Source organism: Lampetra planeri, chromosome 18 (assembly GCF_965212315.1).
Source record: "Lampetra planeri chromosome 18, kcLamPlan1.2.h2, whole genome shotgun sequence".
Taxonomy (NCBI): Eukaryota; Metazoa; Chordata; class Hyperoartia; order Petromyzontiformes; family Petromyzontidae; genus Lampetra; species Lampetra planeri.
Genome location: NC_136124.1, coordinates 4,170,742 through 4,184,044, shown reverse-complemented (window position 1 = coordinate 4,184,044; position 13,303 = coordinate 4,170,742). Strand labels below are relative to the sequence as shown.

The following is a 13,303-nucleotide window of genomic DNA, read 5'->3' as shown; positions in this document are numbered from 1 at the left end:
GGCCCCCCCCTCTAGTATCGTCCGGTCACGTGACAACAGGTCAGTCAGAGTGTCGTGCCCCAGAGTAACCCTGGCTGGCTGACGCTCGCTCTCGCTCCCTCGCTGGGAGCCGGCACCGCACACTGCTCGCGGTGCCTCCGCGCTAACCAGTGCTCACCCAACCACCGCTAGAGTTGGTACTGCAGCCCATAACCCGGGCTGCCCGTAATCACAACGCTACCAGCTGTGATGTCGCAAACCCGGCACCATACAGTGACAAGTACAGTCACTATAATTAGAAAGCTTTGGCAAGACACAAACCATACGAGTTCAAGCAGACCATCAAAATTCATCGGCTCCAATTCTGCTTCTGACCCAACTGTATTATTGCCAGAAAGGGTAAAACATATTATTGTTTCATTATTTTGATACTGCCAAAAAGGTTACAAAGATAAAATTATTCACTGCATTATTGTATCAAGTACTTGCAGATGTTACATTTTTGCACCTACTGATGCACATTGCGACTGTGGTTCTGCAGTGAGAATCAAAATCGTTATTTATCCTGGAGAAATCATATGATCTACAAAGCTCTTTTTCATAGATGTCCAGTAGAGGTGGGTCACAGTTACAACAAACCATACAAACGATATGAATGCAAAGTATAGAAAGGGTAAACCAATCACTTAAAATAAATAAAGATGCACCAATTCCCAAGCTAAGCTTGGGCAAGGCTGCAAGCAAGAGCAAAAACAGCCCCAGACCACACCAAGACAACACGCTGTCCTTCAATAAATAAAAATCCATTTTATTAACACCCTACGATTGGTCGAGCCTCATTATATTGGCTAAAGAAGCTAAGGTCACAAAACTCAAGAGGCCAATCTCAATACAACTACCAACAACAAAAACAACCCATTGTACTGCGTACAGCAAGTCTGAACAGAAAATACTTCATCCCCCAGAGATGCGATCTGTAAAATAAAACATCGCACAAGTTTGGGCAATCACTGCTAATCGGTCTGAGGCAATCAAACACAACACAGAAAAAAGTGGTGAACGTCAGCGCTGACACAGACGGTAGGTAACAACTACGCCTCAATCCCCAAGCCGCCCAGCCACAAATTCAACCTCGATGGACGATGCGTGTTCTGAACATCCGACCAGCACGGTTAGTTACGTACGGTGCGAAACAAGTTCAACGTACGTACGAACGATCACACTCAAACCCACCTTGAGCGTCTTGGTGGCATCCCAGAACTGAGTGGAGGGCGTCAGAGCATCCTGCAGTGCCGATGCCAGCGTCACACGGACAATCTTCTGCGTCTCGGCTGACAAGCCCCCGCGCTCAAACAAAACCTAGAACAGGAAGAGAATCAGTTATAACCACAACAACAACAAAAACGCTTACACCCATTTCAAAACAAAAACTGTAAAACCCGATGCATTTAGACTTCACATGCAGGGAGCAAAGCGTGGGAAAATAGAGGTGGGTAGCCTTGACCTGCAGCCTGTCCTAGGCCCCTCTGAAGTTCGAGAGCAACCCCTACCTCCCGTGACCTGTGTGCCCCGCTTTGTTATTCTTTGCATCTTGAACCAACTCTGGATTTGTTCCACACCCTACCACCAAATCATTCTCCACGTATTTACATGAAAATAAAGACTGCCATGAAGCCTTAACAAACTGCTGGGGCAAGTGCTGTTAGTGAACACCTATGAAGGCCGGCACGGCACACGACAGGGTGGTTGCCCAGTACCACGCCCAGCCGCATCAGGAACTAATTTCAGGATGAATCGAGTTGAGGGAGGCCCAGGATCAGTTCCGAAAATCGTCACTAATGGAGGTGGTGGTGGTGAGCGAGAATCAAACCCGGGTCACCGGACTCGTAGTGCATTGTGCTACCTACTACACTACCGCTCGCCATATTTACACACACACAGATGCACACGCTATATACAACGCAAAACCAAACTCCACCCTGTATAGTCTTGGAGTGCGCAGCTATTACGAAGGCAAGCACAATGCAGAATAGGGCGGTGTGTGGGGCCAGCACTCGATGGCCTTCGTCTTCCCAGCGCTATTGGCTGCACACCTCAGTGAGTACTCTTGTGCTGGGGAAGGTGATGTGTGTTTTGCGGTGCATCTCACGCTAAAGAAAGCTATTTTTTTCCCCTGACAGCTACTCGAATGAACACTTCGAAGACAAACACGCTGAACAAAAAGTGTGACCGGGTCCATGGGTATGCACGATTTGTCTCCATGGTCGTTCACCTGCGCGGGTGCGTGGTGCGCCACCAGCGTGCGGAAGCGCGAGCAGTGGCGGTCGTCCGTGAACTGGCCCAGGTGGAAGTCCCCGACAGACGTGTCGACGAAACACACGCCGTACGTGCGCACGGACGCCCCCGTCTCGTTGGCGCCGCCATTGCTGCCATTGCTGCCATTGCTGCCACTGCTGCCGGTCAGGCCCTCCCTCTCGCGCACGGCCAGCAGGAATTTGTTCTGCGCGTCCGAGGGATCGCCGTCGAGGATGCTGTACGTCTGCGTGCCCTTGGTGATGATGCGGCAAACCTCGCGCTTCACCACCTGCGCGGAAAAAAGTTTCGCGACTGTCGGCCTATTTCAATGCAACGCCCGCGATACCAATTGCGCCAGATACAAATAAACCCAACTATTTTTATTTTACCAAGTAACGCCCACTGAGCTATGTAGCTTTTTTTTAGAAGTGACCTGGCTACAAATGATAGCTCAACGAAGTGGCTCATGATGTGGAAATGTATAGCAGCCAAATACTCTTAACGCATGTTTATAAATCTGGAAGGAAAAACTTAAAGACCCGGATAAAAATCCATGCGACCACAGGAAGAATGGGCGCCAGGGTCGGGATCGAACCTACAACCTCCTGTATACCAGGCGATGTAGTTAACATCTCCTAGCAACCGTGGCACCCAACTTTGTGTCAGCGATTTTCTTTTCTCTTTACGTTGTCTTTTCCCCCCCAAACTTAATTCCAAGTGTTAGGAGACGATCGGCATCAAATTATTAAACAAAGACGTGTCCGTGTGGAACTTGGAGAGCCATGCAATGCCTCAGATTACCAAACGGAGGTGAAAGGCCATATCACAAAACTAAATTTAATTTTGGTTGTATATAGCGGTCATACATGCAAATTGCATCGCACAACACTGTACAATACTAATAATATCCATAATCACATTAACAGCTAAATCCTATTTTTAGCAATTATTAAGTAAATAAAACCCTCAGAAATGTAAAAGCATTTGCGTCATGCTCTATTGGAATATTTTAATTCTCAGCACTGAAATTTTACCAATTAACTGAAGAAATATGTCAAGGATTGATTTGTATTATTTTGCCGGCATTGGCCTGACACATCAGCTCACCACACACGACACCCTGGGGTCCAACGCTGACTTGAACCTGGGATCTCGGCAGTACCGTTTCAGTGCTCTGACCCCTCTAGCCACCCGGCCACATCCAGTGTCAGTATCATACAAGCCCAATGAAGAAAATAAGTTGGAAACTAAATTTGGTCAAGATCGATTGCTCCCTAAACAGAAGCTGATTTTGATTTGAAATGAGAAAAAAACCCTCCGTCCTGTACGTGAAATAAACCCGAACAACACTGATATAAATTAGCAGAGAAAATGTAAATCTAAAGCTAAATTTACGTTCTTTTCAATAAAAATAAAACTGCCGGTGACAAACCTTGTCGAACTTTGTGGCCGGGCGAGCCATGGTGCGGCAGCGAGCCTCCATCATGTCGGGCGTCTCCGTCTGCTCCACTCGCGCCACCTTGTAGCCCTTCTGCACCAGCCCGTCGGAGAAGCGCGCAAAGGAGATCTCTGGGAAGCCCGAGTGGGCCCATGTGCCCTTCATGAAGAGCAGGCCCAGCTCCGACACGCCCGTCTGCGCGTCCATGTGGTACAGCTCGTAGAACTTGCCCACCTGCCGACGCACGACACCAACAAAGTCACAAACGATAGAAAGCTGCCCAACGCTCGTTCCGTCAACTGCGTCCAATTAAGACGAAACGTCAAAGCGATTTGCCGCGGTGCTAATCTCACGCTTCTAGCCCTGAATCAGTGGTGAAAATTCCATATTGTTTTCGTGCTCGCAAGTCTAATCTATAGCACCACTACTGACTTTCCCACAAAGTTGTACTCATCTTCTTGGTTCTTTCGGTAAAAGTCACTTCCCTTCTACGTGACTTTACCGAAAGAACCAAGAAGATGAATCCCTGCAGTCACGAAAGCTTTAAATCGAAAGTTGTACTCATTTATTGACCCGCAACCGGGATTTGAACTTGCAACCTGGATTTGAACTTGCAACCTTCCTCTTGTGAGCTGTCCGCTTCACTGCTGAGCCACCTGGCCTAAGGTAACACTTCCCACCTTTTATAGGTGTGGACTCACACCTGTAAACCAGCAATATTATATTATGGGAACTTTATTTTTAATACCGATATATATTTGTGCACTATTTTTAATTCTCCTGTAACACAGGTCTGCTCGAATTATTTTAATTGTCCTCGACGAATTTAACTTTAATAAAATTTAGTTATTGTGGTTATCTAGCTCACGCTTGCAAATGTGACCGACTCCCCGAGTCGCTTGACTTCTCGCCCGGTGAAACAAACTCAACGAAGACGTTTGGCGGAAAGCGTTGGTCGCTCTCACGGATTTGTGAAACTCTCGATCCCGTTGCTGGCCAGGAGGCGGCAGTACAGTTCGTGGGGTCGTGCACTTGTCGACATGGAGCGCTATTTGACCGTATTGGTAGTACACCGGTGTATAAGAGGTTTTCTTTTGGGTTGGATCGCGCGAATATAAATGTGCCGTTAAACCTGCCACCACCCGACACGGCTGATTAGTAAGGCTTGCCAATTCGTTACTAGTACAGCACACCGATGTGTTGGAGAGCAAATCCACAACATTTACTGGCTGTCGCCTGATGATGCTAGTTGTAATTACCGTAAAAACGTCGTACTCAAATTGTAAATGTTGCTCTCCAACACACCTGTGTGCTGTACTAGTAACGAATTGGCATGTTCTGTTCACATGACAAACCTTGCTAATTTGCTGTGTCGGTGGGTGGCGGGTATAACGACACATTAATATTTACGCGTTCTAACCCAAAATAAAAACTTATATTTAAGATATTTGTCGCGAAAGCCTACGTGTTAAACTGGTACACCGGTGGTGCGCAGTATAAAAATAAAAGCACATTTTTCACAATAATTACTTATTTTCCCGCAATTCGCAACCCCAGTCAGAAAATCTTGCGGGGTGGTGGTGCGTCAAAATCAGTTTTCGTGATGTCGAAGCAGTCGGAAGACGAATGTCAGTTCAAATTTAGATTTCGGACTGTTTCAGGAGGACCGGAGTGTTATACCTGCACCGGTGTACCACCAATACTTCCATTTCCTTTCAAGCTGCGGTACTCTTCCACAAACAAAACACTCCACTATGAAACAGGACAAACATCGCAATGAAGAATCCTTTTCAATAGGTATTGAGATTCAAGTAAGGCTTTCTGATAAAACATGGCATTATTATTCTTACCTCTCTCACAACCCCAATGTCCTCTGCTGAGACTCTGGTAATGTTTAGGCAAATTTATTTCAACAAAAGAGAGGGATAAAAATGTTAAATGAGGATTAAGACATGCCACCTTGGAGATGCGCTGAGTGTCTCAGCAACCCAAACCTCCGACGACGAGTGGTGGAAATTGGCTTTGGAGACTTTGAGACATGACGCTCACTCGGGCATGGACAACGGGGAGGTGGGTGATGTCTGGGTGAGTGTGGGGGGGGCGAGTTTGAATTCACCTTGAAGAAGAGCACGGTGTCGAACAACGTGCTCTTGATCTCCCACCAGCGCCGCATGCCAGGCGTGCACGCGGACAGGAAGGAATCGGGGACGTAGATGGAGGAAGGGTCGTACTCGGGGTCCGACTGGAGCCGCCTCTTGCCGTCGCGACGCTTGCCGTCCCGCAGCCAGTCCAGCTTCTCATGGTCCCACCCGCCACCCTCTTGGGATGGATGTTCACACACAAATTCAGGTTATCCAAAAACAGATGCAGAGTCCGTGAAAAATCCTATTATCTGCACCCCCTGCGCGTATAAACCTCTGCCGTCACGGAAATTTAGATGTAACTTCGCAGACAATTGAGCATCATTCTCCGCGATGGCCAACACACGCAGCGCAGACACACAATGGAGACTCGCCTTTTCCGCCATCCTGCCCCCCGCCATTCTGGCTCTCGAGGGCGTCCGACGAGAAGGTGGACAGCTTGGCCTTGGCATTGGAACCCGTCTGGGCTTGCTTGGGGGTCGCCGCCTTTCCGGACGACGCAACGCTGCTCAGACCCAGCATCATCGGCTCGCGCCTGGGCGTTAGGGCGGGAGCCTTGGTTGCGGTGCGCTTGCGCTTCTTGACGGGCGACTCCGGGTCGGAGGCGGACTCGGGCTCGCTTGCTTCCTTCTCATCGACACCGCTGTTCGCCTCGTCGCTGCTCGCCTACGGAGCACGCGGCACAACACGAATCAGAGCAGTTCGGTTCCGCGGGTCTCTAGGTCCACGTGTACGTTAAACTTCTTTCACACCGTACATAGCCAACTATGCTAATCGGAGGTGCGGGGGAAGGACAACAAAAGTGCAGCGATTGCACAATGTATGTGTAGGTATGTGTCGATGTTGAACTTCTTTCGCACTTCACAACGATCTACAACCAGGCGCTTACATCGACCGTGTCCGGTTTGAACTCGGCGTCGCTGTCATCGGTGTCGGAGGGCATCACGATGCGGCGGCGCTTGTTCTTCCGACCGTTTTTCTCGAGTGCCGTTTTGCGCGTCGAGCGCGAAGGGGTGGGCGTCTCGCACGCGGTGCCATCACTTCCCCCGTCGTCCTCCTCCTCTTCCTCCTCGCCGTCACCCTTTCCGTTCGCTTCCACGTCCGACGCAGTCGCATCCACCTGCACGCAGTGGTGTTTTAATAACCAGAGGCGCAGCAGCTGGTTTTCTCGCGAGAGAAAACACCTGAGGCTCGGTTATTGATGTGCGCGTGTTTTTTTTTTCCCCAACAATGTTTCAGAAAAGGCTTATTTGTGGAAATTAGGAAATCGCAACCCTCGTCCGACTTCCCACCATTGGTGCTGCTTACTGCGATTACCAATCTTTTATATTATTTTTGTAGTCACGCCGCATGCACCTTTTGGTTGGAAATTAAGGAAGAATGCACCGAGAGGGGAGGTAGTAAGGACTGGAGTTTGAGAAGCTATTGGTTAAGCAATCTTGAATTCTAATTCCCAACGCACATGCAAAGATATCTGCATTACAACAAACATCACTAAATAAGTGAAGCATTTGCTGTAAATAAATCAGTTCAACCGCTAAGCATGAAACAATGAAGAGAGTCATGCCTCCATCTCTTCATCAGCTTCATCATCGTCCTCTTCATCCGACGGCTCCACACACACGGCGAGGTCTAGGCGCTTTTCCATGCTCAGCGGAATCGCCTTGTCGGCCTGCTTCATGGCCCCCAGGATCTGAGGATTGGTGCTGAAGAAGACGCCTCCCCTCTGCGCTTCCTTTGAGCTGGATCCTACGGAGATGCGTGCAGCTCTATTGAATCGCAATTCGATGCTGTACTATAATGTTGAGAACCACTGCCAGCGAACCAACATCGGTTGTCCAATGGATATGGGAATTTATCATTTTTACCACTGGCTTAGGGCTGTAAAGAGGTGATCATCACTGGCTCAAATATATATGTGCGCAGGAAATCACTTTCTTTATAATACAATTGCATTACTGTAATGTGCCAACAGGTTGGGGTTTCTCCAGTTCCCAATGAAGCCACCGGCACATACAGCGAAGTGTCTGACATTCGCTCCTATCAACAAGCACGCACTGCAGCCCCAAAAACACATCGGAGAGCTGTCCAGCTCGACCACGAAAAACCCACTTAAGGCTGTCTCCACATCCCGTCGGTCATGGAGATTAGGAGGTCCTCGTTCAAGTAGTAAATTAATACACAAGGGATGCAACGTGTACAAACGTGCGGCGTACCATTGTAGAGCTTGCAGTACTTTGCACCGACCCAGCTGCGGGTAGGAGGAGTATCAAAAAACTGCACGTGGATTCTCAGGGACTTTCCGCGGCCCCGTGTGTGCGCTCCGGACTCGGGGTGGTCATACACCAGGCTGGGCCACCACGGGTATCCCTCCAGCTTGGCCCACAGCAAGTCACCTGGTTGGAACTCACTGAAACGTTGCACCCACAGGAGAGAAAACACAAGTGGTCAGCATTTTGGTGTTGCTTCCAGCGATCTAGGTTTAAACAGTTTTTGGCCAAACCACTCGGAATTCGCCTGATGTCAAATAATGAAAGTTAAGAATACTTGAGCGAGGAGAGTGCTTGGATGGGCAACGAACATGCATGCCAGGTTGTCATAGATGGCTGCGGCGCTACATGCAGCAATATCAACAGCTGTACACTGTAGATCTATGTGCCCATGTCTCCGATCACCGACTTCACCAACTGAGACTGGCCAGCATGGTAGCCTACGCGTAAATAGCCCACCCATAACTCAGTGTGGGGGAGGCCCTCATCCAGCAGTCGGCTGACAAAAGTGGCGGTACACGCACGTGAACGCATTTAGATTCTATAAATGCAATCACTTTGGGCAGGCTGTGTGGCGAGTTTTGTAGCGATCGGTTTAGCGATCTTAGAATTATCGTGAAAACATGCAGTGTCCTCAGGCATAGGCACTGAGCAGCCTTTCAGCTCCATTAAATGTTACGATTATGCACCGACTCTGCTTTCAAGTGTTTAGTTTAGTAACTTTGCACTGCCCTTTACACACGACTGCCTCCTGGTAAACGCACATTTAGAAGTAATTCTTAAGAGACCCCTGAGTAACCATTCATATCGTCGCCATCATCTATTTTTAAATTGTGCCTCAAAACCTGCGTGGCAGGTGCTGAAGCGCTAAAAATACTTTTGATATTAACACCACGCACAAGGGTAATAGAAATTCCAAAAAACACACATCACAGATCGCATCATTAACAAAATATAACACACAGCCTGAAGATATTTCACTCAAAACGATGGGGTACCAAAGGTTTGACATTCAAAGGTAAGTCTGAACGAATTCGTTTTCACCAAAAATGTTTTACTGCATCTGTTGAAGCAGAAACCACGTGTCGCGGGGGTGGCTCAGTGATTAGAGAACAAGGCTCGGCAAAGACCGATCAATCACGAGGGTTGATCGGTCAAATCTTGTCCGGGAAGAGGGGTGAACTCAGCTGTACATCCCTCCAGGGTCAATACAATGAGGAGTGCCGCTACGAGTGAAGTCACCAGTGGTGGTCCTAGATACAAATGCTGCCCAGGGTCATAAACAGGAGATGATCGCCACCACATGTTTGTCTCAGTGGGGAAACACACTTTGACTTTTGGCTTTCGGTAGCCGTAGCCATAGCCAAGGGCATGTGTGGCTTACCCTATGAGCAAATGTATGTTAAACTTCTTTCGCACCATACGTAGTCAACCATGCTAAATGGAGGTGCAGAGGAAGGTCAAAAAAACTAAACACAAAAAGCAGTTATAAAGAAATTAGTTTTCAATCCAGATTATTTAAAATTGCATAGCTGCAGTGGCTTCCGAACATCAGAAGAGCATTCCAGACGGCCGCAGAATTGCATCTGAAAGCGCGTGATGCAGTGATCCGACCCGTCTTTGTTCGATGGCTAGCCAAAGCAAACAACACGTACGTGTCCGATCTCATCAATATCGCAAGCCAAGCAGGGTTTTAGTCTTGGTTAATTCTTGGATGGGCGACAATGGGACTGAGAGGTGACCAGGAGAATGAAATGAGGGGTTTCTCCGTGTTACAGTGTTAGTCAAATATTTCCGAACCAAGGACCCTCCAGAAAAGTCGTGGGACTCAACAATTCCTATGGAATTAAATTGCATTCATGGATACATTCGAAATAAAAATCGTAAATTATTTAATGTGGATCGTTTAGAACAATAAAATTGAGGATACAAACACAAGACACGGGCCACGTGTTTCCATGTAAGTAATTGTCGGGGTTTAGTAGCATCTGCTGAACAGCAGAGGGCATGCTTTGATTATACAGTACTGTAATAACATATTCTTGGGGTCTTTCGCTAAAGTCACGTAGATAGGTTCAAAGAAAGTAACAAATAACAGCTGAGGTGTGTGCAGGAACCAATTTGCTGGCAGGCTGATACCACCACTCCCTCCGTAGCGGGGCCACTGGGAGGAGGGGGACAGTGGTGATTTGTTTACTATTCCTATACTTTGCACTCCTATCGTGTTTTCGTTTGTTGTAACCTTTTGACCAGCCCCTACTGGACGTTTGTATTTAAAAAAAGAGATTTATAGCTCATCGGATTCCACCAGTATACATACAGATTCTAATAATGCGTGCAGTTGATAAACGTCTCCATTGTTGGCAGGTGGAGTGAGCACGCAACCTGTGGGCATGGTTTTGGAGTAGGAACAGGATATAAAAAACTACTATCAACTATTTTTATTTTACCAAGGCCCACCGAGCCATGTAGCTCGTTTTCAGAAACAACTTGGCCACAAATGACAACCCAAAGAAGTGGCTTGTGCGGACATGTATTAGCAGCCAAATACTCTTAAAAACGCACGTTGATTCTAAATGTGGAGGGGGAAAAAACGGATGACCTGGAGAAAAATCAACACGACCACGGGGAGAACATGCAGACTTCCAAATAGACAGCAGGCGTCAAGGTCGGATTTCGAATCCACGACCTCCTCCTCTGTATTATACCAGGCGAGGTAGTTAACATCTCGTCCACATGGCGCCCCAAATACACGACACCTCCACTTGTGTGGCCTTCCCGCTCTGCACCATTATCGTGCAAACAATCACGCAGCCAATTACCTGGGGGGGGGGGGGGGGTAAACCTCAGTTTTGTTTGAATCAAGGTAATCGGTCTTTCCATGGGCGACGCGTTCGATAACGAACACGGCGCCGTATAACCCGAAACCCCATGGGAGAGCAGTGTAGCAACAACGCCGAACACACACACACACTTACACGTTTACTGGAATGCCAACAGATGATGGTTTTTTTACATTTTCAAGTGTTACAGAAAACGGCAGGCGTGAATACAAACACGTGCACGATCTTTCAAAAAGCATCTTGGGTATGCCGTTTATGTTTTGCCGAATAGATGCACTTAGAATGCAATGGGACGGTTTAAAAGTCGAAAAATGCAGCTGCACGCGAGGAATAAAGTTATAACTTTAACAGCTGTAGTAAGGAACAAAAAACTATTTTTCGAATTAGACTTTGTTAAAACGTATTTCTTTAAACCAGCGTTACGTTATCAACTGTCGTTAGCCTTTGTACATTTTTATTTTGAAATAAAAACTAGCACCCGTATTCCTTAGCCATTCCTCCTGCAACATTTTACATCATTCATGAACCCTGTAGGTCTTCCGACTCAAATTGGCATGCGACAAATGCCAACTAAGCTGTATTTCGTGCATTCGTTTACACGCAGGAGAGGGCCAATTAAGTGAAACTTGCCAGCCATCAGCATCTTTTAACAGCTCAAAACATTATTGATAACGCTTGAGCAGTGACGCACGTGTCCACTCTGCACCGTGGAGCTAATGCAATGAAGGATCTTTAGCGGTCTGTATGTACAGCATGTTGAACTTCTTTCGCACCGTACGTAGCCAACCGTGCTAACTGGGAGGTTGCAGTCGCTACACAATGACAGATATCAGCAACAAGAAATGTTTGCTACAGTATCGACGAGTTTGTGCGAAAGACCCTTAAAGTCGGTTATGGTGGGACTGGTGCCTCTCTCCATCGCTATCTACACGTGTCTCCTGCGTGTCTAAATGTTGTCTGTCCCCATCTCCGTGATCTGAACCTTATGGCGGTACCATAGTACCCCGGCTCTCACACAATGTCCGTGATGCAGTCGTTTTTAGTCTGCTGATGGTCGGCGATGCGGCAATCGACTCATCTCGACGAGCTGTACACGATGCACCACCACTACGGTGCGTATCGCGAGCGTTTAGGGTTTCGGCGCAATCGTCCTCGCTGCGTTTCGACATCGCGGAGTTTGGCACTGATTTCGGATTTATTGGGACCCCAGTCGCGGAGTTAAGTACACCCCTGGACAAAAATAGTGTCCCAGAAATAAAACATTTAATTGCCTCGGTACCCTGGCCGCCTGCAAAGGTGTACGACTACAGTATCTCTAAAAAATAATAATTAGCGTCGCTGTGGAGTATACACATGACAAAAAAAATCAGCACACAATAGGCTTATGAAGGAGAAATTGCGTCTTCGTATTTGTCCATCTGTCTCTCCATGTCTGTGTCTCTCGGTGCCTGTCCCCTTGTATTTGTGTCTCCGTGTCCGTCTCTCCATGCAACTTTATATTTATATCCGTGTCTCTCCTTATATCTGTCCGGTACCCCCCCCACCCCGCGTCTGTCTCATCATATCGCTATCTCTTGTTATTGTGTGTTTTATCTCTCTCCACCATCTCTGGCCCTTCTTCCCCGTATCTGCAGTAGACTGCTATATTTAACAGACTAATCGCTCTCGTTTAGCCGCGCGCAGAATGTTCAGGAACGCAACTGCACGTCCGCGCCTAAACTCGCCTCTCTTCCGAAGACTTTGGCGCCTTCGGAGCCTTCGCCGCCTCTCGGGCCTGGGCCACATCGGAGCCGCGCTCTTGCTTAGCGTTCGCTGCCCGCGGACCGCGCTCCATCTCGGTAGGCGGAGACGAGGCCCCCGGGGGAGGCGGGTCGGCCTCGGTGGGCGAGCCAGCGCTCTTGGCCTTGGTGGTCAGGCCCGGCGATTTGTTGAAGTACTTGAAGAGCGTGTTCTTCTGTGACATGTTGAGGAGACCGTGCGGGCTGAAGCTTAACGAGAGTGGTGTTGTTTTACAACGCTGCCAATGATGTAGTTACCGACGCTGCTGCTGCTGCCACACGCGGTCAGCTGTGATTTTTCCCGCGAAATTATAAACGTGACGTCACGCGCCGCTGGCCAATGAGGTGTTTGGGAATTTCATTCCTTTGCAGCGAATGAATGAATGAAAGACGCCGCACAAACATGAATTCCTGCAGTCAGGAAAGCTTCAAGTCAAGATTTACACCGCACACAATTGCAACGACAACGATGTTGCCCCCGTCCTTTAGGATTTGTGGCGCAATAACAGTGCCGTACATCCAGGAGAAGGTGGGGTTTGGTGGCTTAGATGGATCATAA

General features: G+C 48.2%; 1 protein-coding gene across 1 annotated transcript in view; it reads right to left on the bottom strand.

The window, feature by feature from the left end:
• Positions 1-13,060, bottom strand: part of MSH6 (mutS homolog 6) — a 30,329-nt gene extending 17,269 nt beyond the window's left edge. Inside the window, exons 1-9 of the mRNA XM_078602332.1 lie at positions 12,691-13,060; positions 8,070-8,263; positions 7,421-7,602; positions 6,743-6,973; positions 6,228-6,519; positions 5,829-6,031; positions 3,707-3,946; positions 2,252-2,563; positions 1,213-1,338 (exon numbers count right to left, since the gene is read on the bottom strand). Coding sequence (XP_078458458.1) covers positions 1,213-1,338; positions 2,252-2,563; positions 3,707-3,946; positions 5,829-6,031; positions 6,228-6,519; positions 6,743-6,973; positions 7,421-7,602; positions 8,070-8,263; positions 12,691-12,929 — 2,019 coding nt within the window. The 5' untranslated portion in view covers positions 12,930-13,060. The remainder of the gene's footprint in view (positions 1-1,212; positions 1,339-2,251; positions 2,564-3,706; positions 3,947-5,828; positions 6,032-6,227; positions 6,520-6,742; positions 6,974-7,420; positions 7,603-8,069; positions 8,264-12,690) is intronic.
• Positions 13,061-13,303: the final 243 nt, after the last annotated feature.